General features: G+C 37.2%; 4 protein-coding genes and 1 long non-coding RNA gene across 9 annotated transcripts; 3 read left to right on the forward strand and 2 right to left on the reverse strand.

The window, feature by feature from the left end:
• Positions 1–264: 264 nt before the first annotated feature.
• Positions 265–3,426, reverse strand: LOC112453736 (N(G),N(G)-dimethylarginine dimethylaminohydrolase 1). 2 transcript variants are annotated; one of them, XM_025014643.1, is made up of 6 exons: positions 3,069–3,426; positions 2,745–2,847; positions 2,530–2,627; positions 1,796–1,852; positions 951–1,046; positions 265–759 (listed from the first exon to the last, which is right to left on the reverse strand). In XM_025014643.1, exons 1-6 carry the CDS (start codon positions 3,324–3,326, stop codon positions 505–507), a joined length of 867 nt encoding a protein of 288 aa, XP_024870411.1. In that variant the 5' UTR covers positions 3,327–3,426; the 3' UTR covers positions 265–504. The 2 variants fall into 2 exon arrangements, with proteins under 2 accessions (XP_024870411.1, XP_024870412.1); XM_025014644.1 differs by lacking the exon at positions 1,796–1,852.
• A 1,753-nt stretch (positions 3,427–5,179) lies between these two features.
• Positions 5,180–8,498, forward strand: LOC112453741 (fukutin-related protein). 2 transcript variants are annotated; one of them, XM_025014648.1, is made up of 4 exons: positions 5,180–5,406; positions 5,477–5,921; positions 6,023–6,280; positions 6,717–8,498. In XM_025014648.1, exons 1-4 carry the CDS (start codon positions 5,348–5,350, stop codon positions 7,485–7,487), a joined length of 1,533 nt encoding a protein of 510 aa, XP_024870416.1. In that variant the 5' UTR covers positions 5,180–5,347; the 3' UTR covers positions 7,488–8,498. The 2 variants fall into 2 exon arrangements, with proteins under 2 accessions (XP_024870416.1, XP_024870417.1); XM_025014649.1 differs by having other exon boundaries at positions 5,181–5,921.
• A 17-nt stretch (positions 8,499–8,515) lies between these two features.
• LOC112453739 (dynein intermediate chain 2, ciliary) lies at positions 8,516–12,101 on the reverse strand. The gene is made up of 14 exons (XM_025014647.1): positions 11,847–12,101; positions 11,648–11,764; positions 11,381–11,582; positions 11,233–11,316; positions 10,954–11,126; positions 10,782–10,865; positions 10,407–10,593; positions 10,176–10,337; positions 9,962–10,105; positions 9,668–9,774; positions 9,390–9,567; positions 9,097–9,328; positions 8,806–9,039; positions 8,516–8,703 (listed from the first exon to the last, which is right to left on the reverse strand). The coding sequence occupies exons 1-14, from the start codon at positions 11,901–11,903 to the stop codon at positions 8,526–8,528; spliced, it is 2,139 nt and encodes a 712-aa protein (XP_024870415.1). The 5' UTR covers positions 11,904–12,101; the 3' UTR covers positions 8,516–8,525.
• A 417-nt stretch (positions 12,102–12,518) lies between these two features.
• On the forward strand, positions 12,519–14,225 carry LOC112453742. 3 transcript variants are annotated; one of them, XM_025014650.1, is made up of 5 exons: positions 12,519–12,604; positions 12,903–13,018; positions 13,216–13,294; positions 13,415–13,598; positions 13,808–14,225. In XM_025014650.1, the coding sequence occupies exons 2-5, from the start codon at positions 12,950–12,952 to the stop codon at positions 14,001–14,003; spliced, it is 528 nt and encodes a 175-aa protein (XP_024870418.1). In that variant the 5' UTR covers positions 12,519–12,604; positions 12,903–12,949; the 3' UTR covers positions 14,004–14,225. The 3 variants fall into 3 exon arrangements, with proteins under 3 accessions (XP_024870418.1, XP_024870421.1, XP_024870419.1); XM_025014653.1 differs by having other exon boundaries at positions 12,564–12,619; XM_025014651.1 differs by lacking the exon at positions 12,519–12,604 and adding an exon at positions 12,626–12,800.
• Positions 14,226–14,873: 648 nt separating this feature from the next.
• LOC112453743 lies at positions 14,874–18,686 on the forward strand. Its single transcript, XR_003040651.1, has 4 exons — positions 14,874–15,426; positions 15,575–16,072; positions 17,202–17,289; positions 17,447–18,686. It is a non-coding gene; the product is annotated as an uncharacterized LOC112453743 (long non-coding RNA).
• The last annotated feature ends 1,292 nt before the right edge of the window (positions 18,687–19,978 follow it).

Genomic DNA, 19,978 nt, shown 5'->3' on the forward strand with positions numbered 1-19,978 from the left:
GAATATTGTAGGAAAAAAGATGGATAAAGTAAACAATAAATAAAAGAAAAAACGCACAAAAATACTTAGTCATCTAAATAAAAAATCTATAGCTGCAGCTGGAAAGGAAAGTTATATCGTTATATATGTAAACGAAAAGTTTAAATAAATGACAAGAATAGAGAGATTATCTTGCAAAAAAAGCATAAACATAAATAATTAATATAAAATTAGAATATATTACTTTTCTAAATATATAAAAATTATATAGATGCGTATATAAATCTTTTCAAATAATCTTTCTCTTTTACAAGATATAAAATGATACTAACTTTTTAAATTAAATAAAAAAATACTTATTAAAATGTCAGGATGACGAATCGTCATTGTCATGCATTGCATCGTATTTCTCCGCAGATTTAGTTCGAGAAAAGAAAACTGAGATTTCTGTTTCGTGTTCGCGGATAGCACGGGTGGCATAGTTTGCGATTACATCGCAGGATAGATCTTATTCTTTTTTCATATTTAAATGCTACGAATGTGACGCGGTCTGCGCACCAACAAGCAACAGGAGGACAAACCGGAGCTAACTTTTGCCAATTCGGACAAACGCAGCGATCTAGTCGGGAACTCCACCTTTTCGGCGAACACCTTACTCGATTGTGGGATCTCGTCTTCTGACCGATGAATGAGCGTGCCGTTCACGTAGAGCACGTTGGCGGCTACATCCTCGGGCACGGTCAATGTTTGGTAACTGTACGTTGCCTCCCGCTCGATTCTCTACATCATAAATGAGAGAAATAAAAATCGAAACTTTTTTGCAATTAAATTTAATTTAAAAAAAACTTTATTAAAAAAAAATGGAAAGCAATATTCGTCGTGTAGCGAGAGTCTGAATGAAAGTTTGTTGCAAATGGCAAAATTTTCGAATAATGTAAAAAATGACTCAGTTTGTATTAATTAAGACTAACCTTGAGTACTTCCTGAGATTCTTTTCCAGCCCCTACGCATATAACATCTGGACCAGCCATTGTAACCAACGATTTTAGGCGTTTAGATTCAGCCACCTAAGCAGAGAAATATTGAATTATTATCTAAAAAATTATGGGAGAAATTAAACAAGTATTGTAGTATTGCAATGCACTATATAATCACAGTGTGTACAAATCTTTTTATCATTTATTTCATATATCATGTTCTTAATTCATTATCATATTATATGAGTAAACTAGAGAATTATATTATATCAACGAAAACTACACACTATTTTATCAATCAAATTTCTCTTTTTCTTTCTTTTTATAAGTTATATTTTTATAAATTTCTTTCCAAAATACTTGATATATATTTATTATAATCTTAATGCGTTATAGTGTGTATGATAATTTTTAATGTGCCAGCAAATCGTGCACAGTGTTTTGTGTAATGTATAGTAAAAATATAAATATATTCTTTGAAAAGTGCATACACACTAAATTCATAATATTTGTACAATGATTGGAACAAAATGAGTAATCTTTAAATATTTCGCTTAAAGTTAAATGCTTAAATCATATGCATGCTAAGGTGAGTGAGTAATATTCGTGGTATTGTTCAAGTGCACGATTCAAGTGCCAAGCCGGAACTTGTGTAACTTGTCACAACTCCAAAGCGATTCATAAAATTCCGAAATTATTACATACGAAAAGAACTTTCTCAAAAATCGTGCAAGTTTGCGTTTCTAGCCTGTGAAATTATTCATTTTCTTTGTTTTCTTTTTTTTTTTAATTCTTTCTTTAATGACATATTAAGAAGGGTCAGTTTAGTGCACCCAAACCTGAAGAGGGGCTGAGGTAAGACTCTCCACTATCACCTCTTCGCCACCATCACCCACCTTAAATGAACATTAGAAAAGTAAGGTGAGTGAGTATGATATTCTTGCGTCAAAGTTTGATGCAAATCCGCAAGGCATATATTATTATACCTTCTATAAATATACAATGTGTGCTGTGAATAAACACAAATTTTCGTTGTTACTCATGGATCGAAACATGCGTTAATATTACATATAGAGTGCTTCATTTTAAGAGGAATTTACTTTCAGAAATTCAACACAAGCAATAAAAGAAAGTTGATACAATAAATATAGCAATCGCATCTTGATATTAATCTAGTGGCTTCCAATAATAATGAAACACTCTATCCTGTAGTTAAGATATAAGATATAAAATGCTTTCAGAAATAGACACAGAGATTAACAAGGTAACAAGGTATTACTAATATTTGACAAATCTTATAAAAAAAATATTTGTAATAAATGTAGGTACATAGGTATAGAAGATTATAGATAAAATATCTTCCCTTTTTCAATTTCGACACATATATAAGTTCTAATAGCACACGCATACATGTCTTTGTGACTCTAACATCAAATCTAATGAGTTGAATCTAATGAGCATGCGATGTTCAGTAGATAACGAGAAATTTGTGATTGTTTTATGTTTAAAATGAGATATTAATAATTCTTAAATGTCAGATGATACGAATGCGTTGATCTACAAAATTACCGACCTTGATAGGTACGCATGGATATTCTGGAAATGCCACAGCAACCGCTCGTGCTCCTGCTTCATTCGTAAAATGAGACAGCCCGACAAAGAATTCTCTACCTACAAGATATTTTCATACCAGTAAATGTAAAAGTTTAAAAGATTTCTGGTATTTATATGCATTTAAAGGCACATGTAATATCAAGGCAAATATTAAATACACAAAATAGAATTTACCGGTGAAAAGCACATCTCCACCATCCAAGCGGGCATTCTTGTCGCTTATTTCTATTAGTGGTATCTCTAGCTCTTTCTTCAACACAGCTCTGATGGTATCGAGCTGAAAGAAAGACAAAACAGTATAATTATAAAACAAACAGTAAAGAAGCCAGATTTAAATTAATTATTACAGTCATCAATATTAACTCAGTTTTTTGCATTAAAAATCTGAGCATCTCTTTCTCTATAACGACTGTAATCAACATTTTTATGTTTTATCAATTCTTTTATTCTCCTGTCATAAACTCAAACAGTCAGTACATAATATCTTGGACAAGGTACCTCTTTGAGGCGAGACGGCTCGCTCGGGTGGGCGATCAGGGCGATGCCGTTGCAGACGACGGCGATGTCCTCGACGAAGACGCAGAGCGGCGAGTTTTCGTCGGGCGGCATCTCGATGACGTCGATGTCGAGCTCGCGGAGAAGCTGCGCCAGGGCCAGGTGCTGCGTCCTGGCCTCGTCCAGCGTCAATTCGCCCCGCGTGCGCAGCGACAACGGGATCCTGCAGAGGATCGCGTGCGTATACCGGTGCAGCGGCATTGCTCGAGGTTCTCGTCGTTCTCGGTTCTCTTGCCGACGAGCAGGAGCACGTAAACGCACGTCGCGCGCCCGGGATTTGACGTTCAACGCGAAATGACGGGTCGACCCGGTCGACGAGCGCGGAGAGCGGGAGCGGGCCTGCCAGCCGCGAGAGCCGCTAGGAATTTCGCAGAGCAATGCGTCGCTAGGAAGTTCTATAACGACTTCCTCGCGCGATGAAAGATGAGAGTATACAATCTGACAATAGCGGCGCGTAAATTGATTTATAAGGCGCTCACGAAGATGACGTGACACTGATTTTTCTCAATTATTAATTAATATTAATAATTGCGCGCCGTATAATAATTAAAGTGGAGATGGGAAATAACTGGTGCGAGTGTAATCCGTACGGAGTAGCGGAGATGTGGAATGTGCGTCGACTCCGTGAGCTCTCCGAGTCCGAGAAATCGTCACAGTTACTAGAAAAGCATACTATGGCAGGAGGTGTTAAGAGGCAGCGAGGTTAGAATACGCATCTCTTGGGAGCTACGAAAATCGTCGGAGTTATCAGGAGACCACATTTGCGAGGAAGTAAGCGGTAAACTCCGGGTAGGCAGGGCGGGACTTGAAATTCCCTCTCTACGCGTCCGCGCGGTCATTGGTCGGGCTTAGGAGGGGGTTACCATGGAGACCGCAAGCGGCCATTACTTCGGCGCTTTCATGGGCGGGGCAGGATGGAAGGGGGTTGCGGTTGCTATAGCGCGCTGATTGGCCGTGGGGAGGTGAGAGCTCCAGCTATTCCGAATACCTACTTGCTCAACATGCATTCCTGATACCTCCTGATATTTTTCGAAGCTCTCGTGAGACGCGACGTTTCAACGTCGCCATCTCCTAAAACTTTCTGCCGCAACATGCTCTCCGCGTAATTCTGACGATTTTTCGAAGCTTTCGAGAGACGCATCTTCCGACTCGCGTCACTTTTTCTCTGTTCATGTTCCTCGAATAATTTTCGTGCAAGCAGGACGCGGTAATTATTACTACGCGAAAATAAAAAAAATCGTGATAACTAATTAACTTTTTCTCTTCTGACTCAAAATGGCGTTTATTTTAAGGGAAAAAATATTTTCTTTAATTATTTTTCTATTTTCACGAACAATTTACAAAAATCTATAATCTTTGATATTATTAGATCACGGACGATTTCGCTCAAACGGATTAACTTAATTAATGATTTTTAATTAGTCAATGAATTTAACTGGTAAAATCGCTCACAGCAAAATTTCCAGTATGTATATGTTGTTGTCTTGATATTTAATCTTTCTTTCTGATGTCAGAAAATAAAACTTTAACGTTTCCATGTTAACAAAATGCTACACGTATTATTTGATAAGTTAATTGCCTTAATTAAGTAATAATCAGAAATTTGTTCTAATTTTATCTTTTTAATGCAGTTTAATGACTCGATATATGTAAAACTCATTAAATGTTTTTCAAATGTTGACTAATGCATATGAGGAGAGGTCAAGGATCGCCCTTTTTCAATCAAGCGCAATTACGCTAATTTTCAGTACGAGACCAATTATGTGCTTTCGTCCGTGAATTCGTATGCCTCTACGATTGCGTCAGGTCGCAATTTTAGCGCAAAAGGAGTCTTCGGGATCTTCGGGTAATTCGAGCAATTTAATTAATGCAATTTTATTTTTTGACTGCTGTCCTTTTCTTTTCAATTTTAAACAGCATTCATAAAAAGAATTTTATTATAATCAATATATGTACATACGTATATATAGTATACAATTATTACAGCCTGCGTTATAAAAGAGGATAGTATAGACTTGGAATTGGCGGAATTGGCTAATGAACGCGCTAGCGTACCCTGGCGTACCCTAACCTCAAAGGTTGACGCAAACGCTTCGTGGGCGTCCGCCTCTACCGAATAATGAAGCTTTATTTGCGTGTTTGTTAACTTCGTAATGACGCGAGAGCTCATCGAGCCGTGATGACCCGCATGTAAGTCCGTCATCGGGAATCGCCGTTCCAGCATGATCAGAATATCCCGAGCTGTCAAACGCTCGACGCAGGAGCTCGACGCCGGGACGTTGTGAGAACACACAGAATAAATAAGATGAGACCGCGTCGCGTGCCATAATAATGCGCCTCCGATTCGTCAGGGCGGTCCTGGTTCTCGCGCTGCTAGGCAACATCATCGTCTGGCACAGGATATGGCGGCTGTTCGCGGCGCAAAACACCCTGGGCCTGCTGACGCCGAGCGTCGCGACGAACGAGCCCCCGCAGAAGTTCCACCGGCGTCTGGCCCGCCTGGTCACCATCGTCATCAGGCAGTTCGAAAATTTCGAAAACGATGTGGCGTCCATGGTGGAGTCAGTTTTGAATTCCTTCCCAGAGATACCCGTCTTGATAATCTGCGATGAACTGCCGTACCCGCCGCTGGAGCTGGACTTTACAAACGAGAGTATGAGGAACGTCAAGCTGATCAGCTTACAGCCCGAATTCAATAAGTCTTTCGAGGAGAGAAATCCGCTCTTCTACATACGTACCAAATTTGTTCTGTTCTTACCGGACGCAACAAGATTGTCCACTAAGCAAGTTATACAGGTAAACTTTTTGTTGCGATATGAGAAGATATATGTTTTATCTCGCACAACAAGATATTTTCAGGATTTTATTCATTAATTTCTTTGATGTATACCTTGCAGGAGACTGTCTCGCAAGTGTCAAATTTAGGGATAGTTATTGTACCAGTGGGAAAGATGGTTCTACATTGTCTTGAATTAGATTTAAAAGTGAGAGAATGGAGCTTGAGGATAGCGCGAATTACGGGAACAGTATGTGATAGTGTAACGGGCAAACACGTAACTATGCTTGAGGCAAAAATTTTGAGAAGGCTGTCAGATCCATTCCTGCTGCCCTTTACGGATGCATTGTACATTCAGACCACAGCTATCGGTGCAAAGGTAATTCAGTTTATTTAATTTAAGATATTTATTACTTTTTGGTTTGTTTCTCTTGTAAATATAAATTATTGATCCGTCGCCTCTCTATGTGGCAATGATATAGTTCTGTTATTTACTTATAATTGGATTTATAAAATTAAATATAAATGTGCGGACATTATTATATTTACACGAGAGAGGATATATTTTGTGATTAGTTTGTGAATATTTTATTTTACAGTTTTGTGTTTTTGTGTCAGTGATCATTAACATATAGATTTATGTTTAAATTTTTTGTGTTTAAATCTTTTAATTTGGTGAGTACTTCCTATTCATTGTGTAGTTCCTTTAAGAATTATTATTATTTTTATTTTTCTGTCAGGAAAAGATTCAAATTGTTTATTGTAAAGTAAAAATGTTCAAATACACTAATGTTTCTTGTAATATGTGTTGTTAGATACATATACTGAAAAGCTACCAGTTCAACGAGGGAAAACCATTGTACAGAAACCAACAAGCACAAGCCAAGATGCAGCAATTTTATCGCACGCGAGAGCGATTGATGTTCGAGAAATTGGGGATAAAGAAAGTTACAAGGGCTTCTGGTTCTGTGGAGTGGTACGGTTGTTCGCGGGAAACCGCGAGATGTTTCGGCTCAGTAATAAACGGTATACCGTCATATCTCTATCAGCATCGATATACGCCGCCTTGTTGTTTGGCCGGATTGAGAAAAGTCGCTCACCACGTTATTGACAAACTGGAGGAGGTCGGCATACGGTTCTGGTTAGAGGGTCAGTCGCTGTTGGGAGCGATGAGACACAGCGATATTCTACCGTGGGATCACGAGGTACAAATCGGATTGAACAGAGACGATCTGGCGAGATCGCCGTGGCTGGTCAGGGCCAGAAGCAAGCCGGTCGTCGACGATGACGGTTTCATTTGGGAGAAGGCGACGGAGGGCGAGTTCTTCAAGGTACAGTACTCCCGGGTCAACCGTTTGTATGTGAATCTACTACCATTCTACACGCGCAATGGATCCATGACAAAGGACGCGTGGTTCCTGAAAAACCGGGACTTCCCAGAGCACTTTCTTCATCCGATGTCGAGCATCGAGTTCGCTGGTAGACAAGTGCCATGTCCAAATAATATTAGAGACTTCCTAGAGCTTAAATATTTTAAGGGGGTGATAGAGAATCCAGAGTTACCTGGTAGATTTGTCTTTGATTAGTCCGTTTCCAATTAATTGAGATTATTCACGGTAGCGTATTGTTGCTTGATTTTACGCAGAAATCGGTGCTTCAAGAGTTAAGCCGCGTTTATCGCTATCAGATTAATATATATACCGAAACATTACGCATGTATCTAACGATACTAGGAATTATCTATGCATGACGACATTAATATTTAAATAAAAATTACAATTTGTCTTTGATCTGAGGAGAAGATTTGCAAACATTTATATTTGCCTTATTCAGACCCTGCTTCAATAAGAAATAATGACAAATAATTGTTATTAAATGTTATCTTTATATTTTTCAACAATTCGGCTTGGAATAGTAAAAGTCACAAACTTCCTTCTTGCATGAATTGACCTGTTAATACATTGTGCCAAATAAACTTAGTGTTTTTAACTAGATTTACAGATTTAGATGTTAGTACATCTTTCAATAAATTTTCATTATAGTACTAGGGTATATTGTATTAGAGATTTAAATATTTAAGATTAAGAATCCTATATATAAAAAAAAAGACAGATTTGATCTCATAATATTTTAAAAATATTTTATTTGAGATAGAGGCATTCAATGATATATCTTGGATTATAAAATGTGAAAAATATTTCATAAATATTTATATAGTAGGAATTTGATTGTTCAAGTTTTGCAATCAAAAATCGCAATTTTAAAGAGAGCGGGAGAAAGCACTCAAAATAAAAGTTATGTCTGTCGTATTACGTTTAAAAAGTTGTGTAAATAATATAATATTTTATCTAAATTATTTTTTAATTTAAATCAATTTATTTAGTTTTGCTGTATTAAGCAGTGAGTGCTGAATTATTTTATTTGTTACAACAATGTTTTTCGGCAATAAAAGTTCAGGTACATAAACTACTTCGTAGAACTGTTTGATCTCTCTATTGCATAATAATAGTGCCAATTTATTTGTAAAAATATAGATATGTATATGTATCCGTCTGTTATAGCAAATATTAATAAAGCACTGTTGTTTACAAAAAGTTGAAATCCGTGTTCTTGTTTGATCAATTTTAAGTGACTGTTCGTATGTCTTTAGGTGGAATCAATACCGGAGGCTCTCGCACAAAGCTGAGCAATTTTTCTAATTTCATAGATTCTAATTCCGTATGCGACAAGTGTAGTTGCTTCTTCGTCGGTTTCACCTTTATTCGTAAATTTGGAGACAGTTTCAGTGTATTCACGGTACCTCTGCAAAATTAAATATTGAATAAATGAATTACAAAATACTTGAAATACATTTTTAAAACTATATATATATATTTTTTAAATTAAATAGATAATATTACTCACTTGTCATCGCCAACTATTATAAACGGCAATGTGTTATTAAAAGCTAATCGGGTCAGTTTGTTTTTTCGTTTACTGACAACCTGTTGACTGCAGATCGGCCTGTATTTATTAACATTCAAATCAAACACTGTAACTTTGCCATCGTTTGATACGCAAGCTAGCACCGTGGAGCTGTACGGTGCCCATTGAACATCCCCAATCGGAACACCCAAATCGAACATGAACAGCGGTTCCCTGTGTGCAAAGTATCACTGTAATGAGACTTGTGCAATTATTGAAGATGTAACTTACGGTCTTTCATCTTCCCAGATCTTGATTCGCCAATCTCCTGAACAGCTGGCAAAAATGCTGGAATTGTACTTGTTGAAGACTATCCGATACACCGGCATAGTGTGTGCTTCATGATATGTCCTCATGTAAATACTGCTGTACGCTGTATTGCATTTGTACATGGTACCCTCCTCTGTGCCCACCAGGAAAACATTCTGATCGGCGGGATGAAATGCGATGCACGTTCCACATCCTGGAAACGATTGGTATAGTCACGAGACTCTAGTTTCCTTTTAGTATTTGACTGTCGTCACCTTTCAGTGTAATCATCGTGCCATCTGGTCCCGGTATGGGTGGTCGGTCCAGGAATAATGTCATAACGGTGGTAAGGCCGAGATCGTTCTGATTTAACACCCAGTGATTTATTTTACCATCGATACTGACGCTAAAGAACGCCAGGTTTCCTTCCTCCGTATCAGGTGCCCAACGAATCTGTAATCAGTATTTGTTTTTTTTTTTAATTTTGTTAAAAGTGTCCCGTAGGAATTTTCAGTTTCATTATGAAGTATTAGAGCTAAAAGATTCAACAGACCTCCCATACTAACCCTCCATGCTTCTGCACAACGTCGTTGCTTTTATATTGTGGTGTGGATGGTGGTAACATTACGTTATAAACCGCCACTGCTCCGTCCATGGTACCTTTATTATTAATTAATTAATTAATGTTAACATACAGCAATATATTACAGCAATGCCATAACAATTATTTCAGAAACTAGACGAACTAATGCAAATATTTCATCGAAATTTTCAGTGAAAATATTTACACTTCTAAATAAATATCTATGTCATGCGTTTAAATACTTGGGATGGTATTATTTCACACCAATAACTAAAAGATGTGGATGTTGGGCGTTAAAATCTAGGCACATCACGGGAGATTCTGTCGGACAAATCCATTCTGGATACGATGGATTCTTCAAGCTGAATAAACACACCGTGCCGTTTGTTATTTGACTGTTAAATGACACTAGAATACATTAAATTCTCATTTACAGCTTGAACATTTATAAAAATTAAAATATGCATATTCTACTAACGTGATCCAAAGGCGACTGCAAAGAGATCGTAATATCTGCTGTTAAAGCACATGTCTGTGATGTCATGTTTCTTAGTCTTTTCATAACAAAATTTCCACAGAGGTAATAAGGAGCCTTCGCCTTCCTTGAATTCATCGCTCGGATCGTCCCAATATCTATAATCTAAAAACAATTGAAGAAATATATACTTGAGACTGAGATTTCTCATTGAAGAAAAGATCAGAAGCCTACCTTGTGATATATCATCGAAAATGTTTTGGTTCACCATTCGCTCCAACGTTTTTGCAGCTTGTAGCATTCTGTTTGTCATTGCTGAAGATTCCATTTGGGCTTTTTTCTTCACATCTTCTTTCTTTGGTTGTGTCACCGGTACCTTTTTCTCCTTTTCCTTCTCGCGTTGTTGTTGAGCATAGTCTTCCTGTCAGCAGAATAAAAGAGTTGAAACTTGTATAATATTTCTCTACGTATATGTCTTTCATACAAGAACAATAAATATGATATTTTGCATAGTAACATGCTAAATATAATACGAGATGAAGCATTTATAATGCTCTGCCAGAAATAAAACAATTTAATTAATAATTAATTAGAAGAGATCTTTTGTACCTGATACTCGTCAAAGATAGTCCATTGAAGGACATTGGCATTGAAAGTTGCGGTAGGTGGAGGTATAGTTTGTGTACTCATGTCCTGCAAAAGGTGTATTTGATTTATTTTCTATATCTGAACAAAAATTTTTAAATATATTTGGTATATAGAAAAAATATAATATACATGCCCTCATAGGATTATCATATGTCAACGCTGCTCTCTCACAAAAGTTGAATTGATTAGGTATTTTCTTGGGTTTTATCTTTTCTACTTCATCTTCCTCAGGTTCTGGCTCGGCTTCCAGCTCGTGTTCACGTTCAGCCTCGGCTAGCGCTTCCACCGTTTTATCTATTTCATCTACTGTTCTTATGGAATATACAATTTATATTTTTATTTAAAAAATATACGAGAATATCAAATGTGATTTATCAAGTCTTATATAAATATCAATATTTTCTATACCTACCTTCTTCCGCTTCTTCATATTCTGCTTCTTCTTCCGTTTTATCACGCTTTAATTTCTCATCTGTTGCCTCCTCTTGATCTTCAGCTGCATGATAATCATATAATTATTTTACATATATTAATTATTGCAATAAATAAAGAAACCTTACTAATTGTTCCTCCTGCCAATTGCACTTTGGCTTCTTCTGAGTCTTTGTATAATATAGTGCCAGTTATATCCAGAAGAGTTACTAAATGCGGTGGAGGAGGTAATCTTATAAATTCGCGTAATTTCCATGACCATTCGACTAAGGAGTCTGGTATCCTAGTATTATGTATAGTTAACACTCTGGCAAATTCCTCTTGTAATTCCTGAGGCAATAATTACAGAGTTTTAGTATTATCCAACAAAAAATTAATAGAGACATTAAACATACTGCTTCCGTTAACTGCAGTTGATCTTCTGGTCGCAGCAAAATCTTTCCTCGCATCCAGTCCATATCACCAGCACCCAAATCTAGTCGTGATGCATAACTCTTTGCTAAAGATAAATGCTGGAAAATTTTTATCTTTCAGTTTTCTCTAATATGACGAGTTATTTCTTTTGTTTATAAAGATATAACGACGAATATGTACCTCTTTACTTATTTCTGACACTTTGGAGGGCATCTTTTTGGGTATTGTCGGTGCCATTGTTCCTTTGTGTTTAAAAATATACTAAAGTAATCTCAACAGTCTCTGGCAATTGATAAACTGATTTCTCGCACTATTCTGTTTGTTCTGAACAATGTTGATCTATTTTATAACTCAACAATATTAATTTTCAATAATTTGTAATACATTATAATAAAATATATAAAGATATAACAGATAGAAATCTCAAACACTCTTTTCTCATCATTCAACACTGAGAAGTCTGTTACAGTTTCCTAGGATACGCCAGCCAGACCTTGATATAGAAATGTCAATATTGTCAATCTGTAATTAATTGATGTATCTATTTGTGATATGATTTTAATTTGAAGTAATATTCTCCCATGCCCTAATTTTCAAATATATCCAATTTCTCTTTACTTGACAATATATGAGTAAATTTATAATTTATTTAATATTTATATGCATGTGTATATGGGTCTAACGACAGACGCGTGGCATGTGAGAATCAAACGTTGGCAAAGTTGCCAAGGATGTAAAACGTCCAAAATTTGTATAAATTGTATAATTCTGTTCGTACGCAATATTCTGATCGATGTCATGCTAGTTTTTTTTGTTTTTCGACGCCGGGACAAGCATGCTTTCCTCTTTGGGGTTATTCTACGAAGAAAATCAATAATGGACTATACCACGTAATGTTAGCACTCCAACAAGTTGTAGAGCGATTATTACATAGAATTGTACGAATATAATTGGTTAGAATTTGTAAAACAATAGTTTACACAATTCTCGTAACAGGGAGTGACATATATACGTCATTAAGTTCTGAAAAATCCTAAAATAATACATAAGAACTGTGACATATGTACTCAACCTCTTCATTGTTTGCTTGAATACCAGTATTTTGTTAATTACAGTGGTGTTATTAATTGTAACGTGTGTTTTATATTTGGGACATTTCTGTTTTCATGTTGATCTTTTTACGTTTGGCCAGTTATAAAGCAAAATAAATAATGCAAACGTTTCTTTTTGTTTCAGATCAATTAAGAGAAGACAAGCTTCTATATTTCTAAATGTGTTGAATCATGGAAGATAGCGGTATTGATAGTGATCCTAAAGCTGTTAACCACGTTGAGGATGAAAGACTCTTCTTGGTAAATATCTTGGTAAACATTTATATTAACAGATGAAATGCTTGTCACTAGACTCAACTAATAGAGGCATGTATGGTTATGAGACTATAATATATAATTGTGAAATATAAATAATAATTTATATACAAGATAAAAATTGTTTAGGTATAAATATATCTTAATCCTTAGGTATAAATATGTCTTAATCCTTTTTGTAGGGCAGCGATAGCAGTTGCAGCAGTAACCACACACAGGTTTCTCAACGGAATACAACGAAACAGCTGCAAAAGAAACTTGGTACGGAAACAATCTTTTATCTTCTCATCTCGTTTTATTTTAACATTGTTGCTACAATAATTAATGTGACTTATATGATTGCTTTGTTGCAATTATATATGCAGTAATATCGTTCTGTAGAGACACGTATCGAACAAGCGAAACGAATCCAACGCAACTCAGATTACATAAAGCTTCCAAAATATGACAATGAAAATGCAAGCAGCACCAGTTCCGGATTGATATCAATTCAAAGATTGCCTATACCACATAAAAATAAGGAACATCTTCCTCTAGTCGAATACTGGCATAGCGATAGTGAAAGGTATTAAGCAATAATATGCGTAAAGAATTGTCAGATGACATTAACACGTTGTATTATATTTTAAATTTGATTTTTGATCTGTCATACGTATGATTTTTATTAATTAAATATAGTAAAATATATGTTTATTATTATATCATATTTTTGATAAAGAAAATGTCTGTATGTGATCAAGTTTAATTGATATATTCCATTTGCTATGTGTTTAGTGGGGATGAAATGACTCTCTTTCCGGCGAAATCTAAGGATTCCTCAAAGCACAAACAAGATCTCACAGACACGTTCAGCATCGGGGAATTAAGCGACGAAAGCGAGGACTCTTTGAATCTGGATCCAGCGCAACCACCACGTCCCTTCATGCGAACTTACGTACCTACTGGGTGTTGCCATTGCCACATATTATAATGTAATATAGTTTGCACACTGGACTGAGATCGCTTTAAATCGATCGATTATTATTTAAGTATCAATATGCCATTGAAAACATATTTACATATTATAAACTTTTACCAAGTTATGTTTTCTTCAAGTTTATTTTGAGTTACGAAATCAATTTATTGTATCACATTGAATCATATATTGTTTACGGAGAAACACGTGCTTAATTATTAAAATTATTTTATTAAACTGCTGTCTAATAAGTTTTTTTCATCGTTATTGTTATTTAATGGATCGAGGATCGACCATCTTGTGAAGAAGCACAATTGCGACGTTCGAGCAAAAGGATTAATCGGTTCAATGAATGCAACAATTCATTGGGGACATCGCTTTCTTCTTCGTGACCGAAGCAATTATTGTTAAGGATATTATTCAAACGGAGTTTCTCAACGTTCACTAGCCATTGGTAACATTCGCAATACCTATTTTGCATGATATCACAGCAGGTAATATCCTTTAGGTTTTATTATGCAGCGTATTGCTCAAGTGCATTTCGATTGAATTGTCAAATTAATGAAGGAAGCATCAACTTAATCTCTTCTCTATTTTCAATTAAATAAGTAATAAGATTTTACACGAGGTAATAACTTCAATCAAGGAAATAAATTGTAAGAAATATTCACGTATATTCAGAATTATTCGTTTAGATAAATGCTCTTTTTTATTCTTGTTTATTAAATAATCATAAACAATTTATTTAACCATAATTTTTTTTCTATATGAACAAGTACGACAGTGTTTTTGTAAAACTGTTTTTTTTAAATGTTTTTTAATAGAATAATAAAGGAATATATCAAAAACATTTTATGTGAACGAGAGTCTTACACACAAAAATATTTATTTCTTAAATATTATAATATATTAGAAAGCCATTAATAGAACAGAAACACAAGTTGCTTGGCGACTTTTAGTTGCACGAGATATACTTTTTTCTTTCGTAAATTCGTTTCCTTTGATTATCCTGTACAATGCTGCATTACGAAAGAGTACGAAAAAGACTGATACAAGTGGATTTTGAAAGATCGCCAACATACAAGGCGGAATTATAAGTTTGTCGTGCGTTACACTTTTATTAGATTGCAATGTACGTGAGAGGGATTTGTGGCGCATCGAACGGACGCTTGGTCGCGAGTGTAATACAGGAAGACATTTCGTGTACGAGGACAAGAAAAAATAACCGTAATTGAGCGTTATAATTGAATGCGGACGGGCAACCGATATTTTTCTACAATCCTGAAAATTATACGGAGACGTTCTTCGGCAATCTCATTGCTAAATATCGATGCGACCTTGTGGATTTTCAAACTACAGGAAATTATCAATTCAACGAAGATCTTCATGTAATTGAAGAGTTCCTTTTTGTTGCAGATTAAGTAATTCTTGGTAAAAGGTCATTACTTCATTTTATTCTAAAGTCTAACAAAAAGCAATAGTCTCTCTTTGCATCTCTCTTTGTACAACAGACGTTTATATGTTTAATAATGCAATTTTAATTTAAAAAAATTCGTTATTTTTACTTTTGTGAATTTAAATTTCAGATACTGACGTAAAATATCATAGAAGAAATTTCACACGGTCCGCGTGTACTAATTCAAGAGAATAGAAAGAAAGTCTTGTTTCTCTCGGCGGCCCTTAAAAACTTGGCGTTCTAAAGGCACGCCTAAGCGCGCCGTTGCGTAAATCATAGCTTTTCGCGTGTATAAAATCGCCGGGCGAGCGAAACAATGCCGCGCACGCTTAAGAGAACTTTTCTAGGCACGCACAATGTGCGCCAGATCGTACCGGTGAGATACTGCGTGCGGAGAATACCGGGAGGATGCCGCTCTAAAACGTGCCCGAACGCGCTCCGTTACGGAACCCCGAGAGAAACGGCCTTTTTCCGCTGCTTGATCTCGATCGTAGTACGAAACGCGCATTGCGTATGCATTTCTTCCAGTCGTAGGAGTCGAGCAGCTCCCTTGGGTGAAGAATGCTGGTGGAACTTTTTCAGCCGCTCGCCGGAATTTTAAATTTTTCCTTCGTTGAGCTTCGAATAGGTATATATTACTTCATCAACGCGGAAATCCGAGGCATCTCTTATCTTTATTACTTTTGATTACGTTGTTATTTGTTTAAAGATTTGATTTATCACGTTTATCCTAGGCGTTACGAAATTTCTGCTTGATATTAATTTATTATATACCGAATATTTTTTATTATTCTATGAAATTTCCCATCAAGTTTGTTAATACTTTTAAAACAATTTGTATAAAAATGTGAAAGAATTCAAGTGATTCAAGTGTATTCTTACGTATTTACTGTTTATAAATATCTACGTTTTGTAACGAGATTTTTATATAATTTTCATGGTTAAATTAATTTTTGCATATACATATAACAATTAAATCGGAGTTAATACAGAGCTATTGTCTTTTTTTGAAATAAGTAAAAACTACACATAAAATAAAACTAATTATATTCTAATTTTTGATCATTGTTATGATTTACATATTCTAAGATATAATTGTAAAATTATTGCCATGTTTATTTTAAATATTATCGCCGACTGTATATGATATATAATGGATATTTTTCCCTTCAAAGGACTCCTTCTGATCGTAAACGCGAACACGAAAATGCAGTGTCGTGCTGGTAGCGCGATAGCGTTCTAATTAATGGCCCGTGTATCTGAAATTTATTCCACCTCCCCGCGGTATTCCGGCGAACTCGATTTTTAATTAAGCCTCTCGACAAGCGTACGCGCATTAACAAACCGCGTCGGTTCGGCTCGCCACGTGAATAAACGTTTTGTTGCGTTAAATTCTCGTATCTCCGCGAGACGCATGATGCATCGCGTATGAATATTTAGCCGCACGTATATGCGTTCTCGTATATTACGCGTGTCTACGCAGTGGCCCAAGGCATTCCGGGGCCTTCCCTTCCTGGTTGAATGCAAGATTAATTTATTCCTCGCGAGGAACTCCCGACAACCGCGATAAAAATTTCTCGGTGACGTTTTTCGGGCGCTTAAATATTTTGTGCGCGTCTCTCTGTTGAAGCAACATGTGAAATCGGCTGGACTACCTGTTTACGATATTCCTGTTATCTCTTGTCGCCTAACTAGGATTTTATTAATTTTGTTTTTAATTTTGTAACGATACTTCAATATTGCGTTATTATCTCCAGGGTGTTCCCTGGTCAAAGGGGAAGAGAACGAAAGAGAGAGAGAGAAAGAGGCGGTGAAGCTGGAACACCCTGTGCAACATTGTGGAGGGTATGCATCGTCGACGCCACCGATGCGGCCGTAAATCGAGCCAGACTTATGGCATATTTAGTAACCAATTTAATGCAATAAATTTCGTCCTCTCCTAACGAGAGCGCGGTAACCGGTAATGCGTGAGCGCCGCTAATGTTCTTCCATTTATTCGCAGGCTCGACGGAAGACGGAAGGCTAGTCGGCGACGGAAATGCGATGCTTCCTGGAGCTTCCACCCAGATGTTTATATTTATTTTCATCGCACACCCACGTGGTGAACGACGATCCCGATTTATGTTAAAATCGATCGATTTGTACGCAAACGACTTTCATGTCACTATAAAGATGATAATGACAATTCAACAACAGATCCTGTTTGAGAATCTAATCTCCGAGTTGACGAACGGATCTGTGATCGTGAGAGTAACCCGGTGGCAATGGTCAATAAAAGTGCCAAAACCTCATGCCACCCGAGTAACTTTGTCTGCCAATTTAATTCGGAAACCAGTAGAACCGGCTTTCGTGAGAATTTGTTCTTCGCGCTCGGGAAAAAAGAAGAAACTGCGAGAAAAACGAGGGAGAGAGGGAGAGAGAGAGAGAGAAAGCGACAAAGACGTAAATTTACATATGATCTAAGCAAACCAAAAAAGCTTTAACAATCTTGCTTTTTTTCGAAAGCATAGCGTTCGGCTGCGCCGAGTTCTACGGCGCGAAAAGCGAGTCTTTATTGTTTACAATAGATTACACCAAGTCGGATTATTTGCGGTAATTATGATTAATCCGAATTTGCGAATCGAGCGAGCTCGCATCCCGAAACCGACGAGGGTCGGATAGGACTCGATTCGTTACATTTTACTTATTCGCGCGTCTTCGTTGGAGCCCCGTGGTTTGTGCATTCTATGTGTACATCGCATTACGTTGCGCATTAGATATCGCAGCAGATTATCGCGCGCGATATCGCGATATGTACGATGGCGCAGATCTGAGGTTGGCAACGAGAACGATGTCTTTTTCTTCGGGCTGACATGGCACGCGGGATATTCCGTCATATTTACGAGCGCTCGGGGAATGAATCCCCTTTTCGGGACTCGCATAAACTATGAAAACGTATTCGCGCGGTCACGAATCGAAAGATTCTAAAACTGGCGCCAGATTATGCGCGATTTGTGGCGATTCTTGCTCTTTGATTTCGTAAAAAAAAAAGAAAGTTGCTGGCATTGATACGAATGATAAACGATGAATGCGAACATGCCCATTCACGCTACTTGCGAATCTCATACGAATAACGAACAGTAAATCTCAAACCTCGAATCGCGCATAATCTAGCTCTAGCTGGTAATTTAATCACACTTTTCCAGTATTTCGTCAGAGACAACGTAAAGACTCGCTATTTTTAGAATCTAGTTAATAAAACACTTTTCAAATAATGAAAATCTTATTTCTCGTTAATTAAAAGCTGATTTATGAGTTGTTATCGATTGAATCTATTTGATAAAACATTTTTCCAACTAGCATAGAGAATCGTATTTCACATTAACTAGAATTAAATTTATGAGTCGTTATCGATTTAATCTTTATAACGACGTTATTTGTCAAATATCGTTTGCATTCATATCGTAATGATTATCGGTATACTCACAATCAGTTACATTCATGTACATCAGTTATAAATAATAAGAAAATGAAAGAAATTTCTCAGATTAATTTAAATAAGAAGTGCTGTAAATACTATATAAATACATTTTCTTTATCACTTTAGATATCAATAATGAATAATGGCACAATGAGCATTTATTACAGAGCTTATTCATTATATCTCATCAGATCTCTGCCAAGATTTCCATAAATATCACAGAAATCATTATTTGTAAATATCAACGATTCCCGCGCGCGTATTCGCGCCGGAAAAGCCGGAAGGGCGAGGGGGAGCGCGAGTGCGATTCGAGACAAACATCACACCGTTGCCGCGATCCAGGTGCATCGACCGGGCGTCCGGGCTTCCTCCTCGGGATAGAAAACCACAGGCCACCTGTCCGCCTCGCGGTCGACAGAGAGAGCAAGAGCGGACAGAACAGAGAGGGAAGGAGGAAGGAAGGGAGGCCGATAAGGTAAACGCCGTAAACGCAGATTAACCGGTCCGTCCGTCGCGTTTACGGCGCGTGTCGAAAATTTTTCAAGCGAGTACACTCCGTAAGGGAGCCGTAGAGAGACGAGATTCTTCGAAGAGGCTAAAAGCATAGTTTGATATAATTTAATAAGCGTGGAATTATCGCGTTGTCGTCTCTCTCAATCCTGTCTACAAATATGAGGAGTCGTTAAAGATATCGGCTGTGGAAATAATTTGGGGTCGGTAGCGAAAAGGGATGAAGGCGCGAAATGGCGTTTCTTGAAGCGCCGCGCACTTCAGATCGCACCGCGCGGCTTCGATATCAATCTGAATCGATCGACGCGCCACTACGCCAATGGACTCGTCCGCGCGCATAACGGGGCTGTCGGGGCCCGGAGCTCGAGCGGTCCGCTGCTTGCGCACTCCGAAACCCATCGCGCTTCCTGCATCAACGGCTTTTTTCTCCCGACCGGGCTTAATTAAATCTCGGTAGGTATGCCCGCTTAGCGGCGAGGGAGACTCATAATATCAAGGCTGCTGCGTGAATTCCGTTTGCCGTCGCGAATCAATATATACCGACGCGACGCGCCGCAAAAAGGT

The sequence above is a fragment of the Temnothorax curvispinosus genome, unplaced genomic scaffold (assembly GCF_003070985.1).
Source record: "Temnothorax curvispinosus isolate PA1 unplaced genomic scaffold, ASM307098v1 QBEX01004657.1, whole genome shotgun sequence".
Taxonomy (NCBI): domain Eukaryota; kingdom Metazoa; phylum Arthropoda; class Insecta; order Hymenoptera; family Formicidae; genus Temnothorax; species Temnothorax curvispinosus.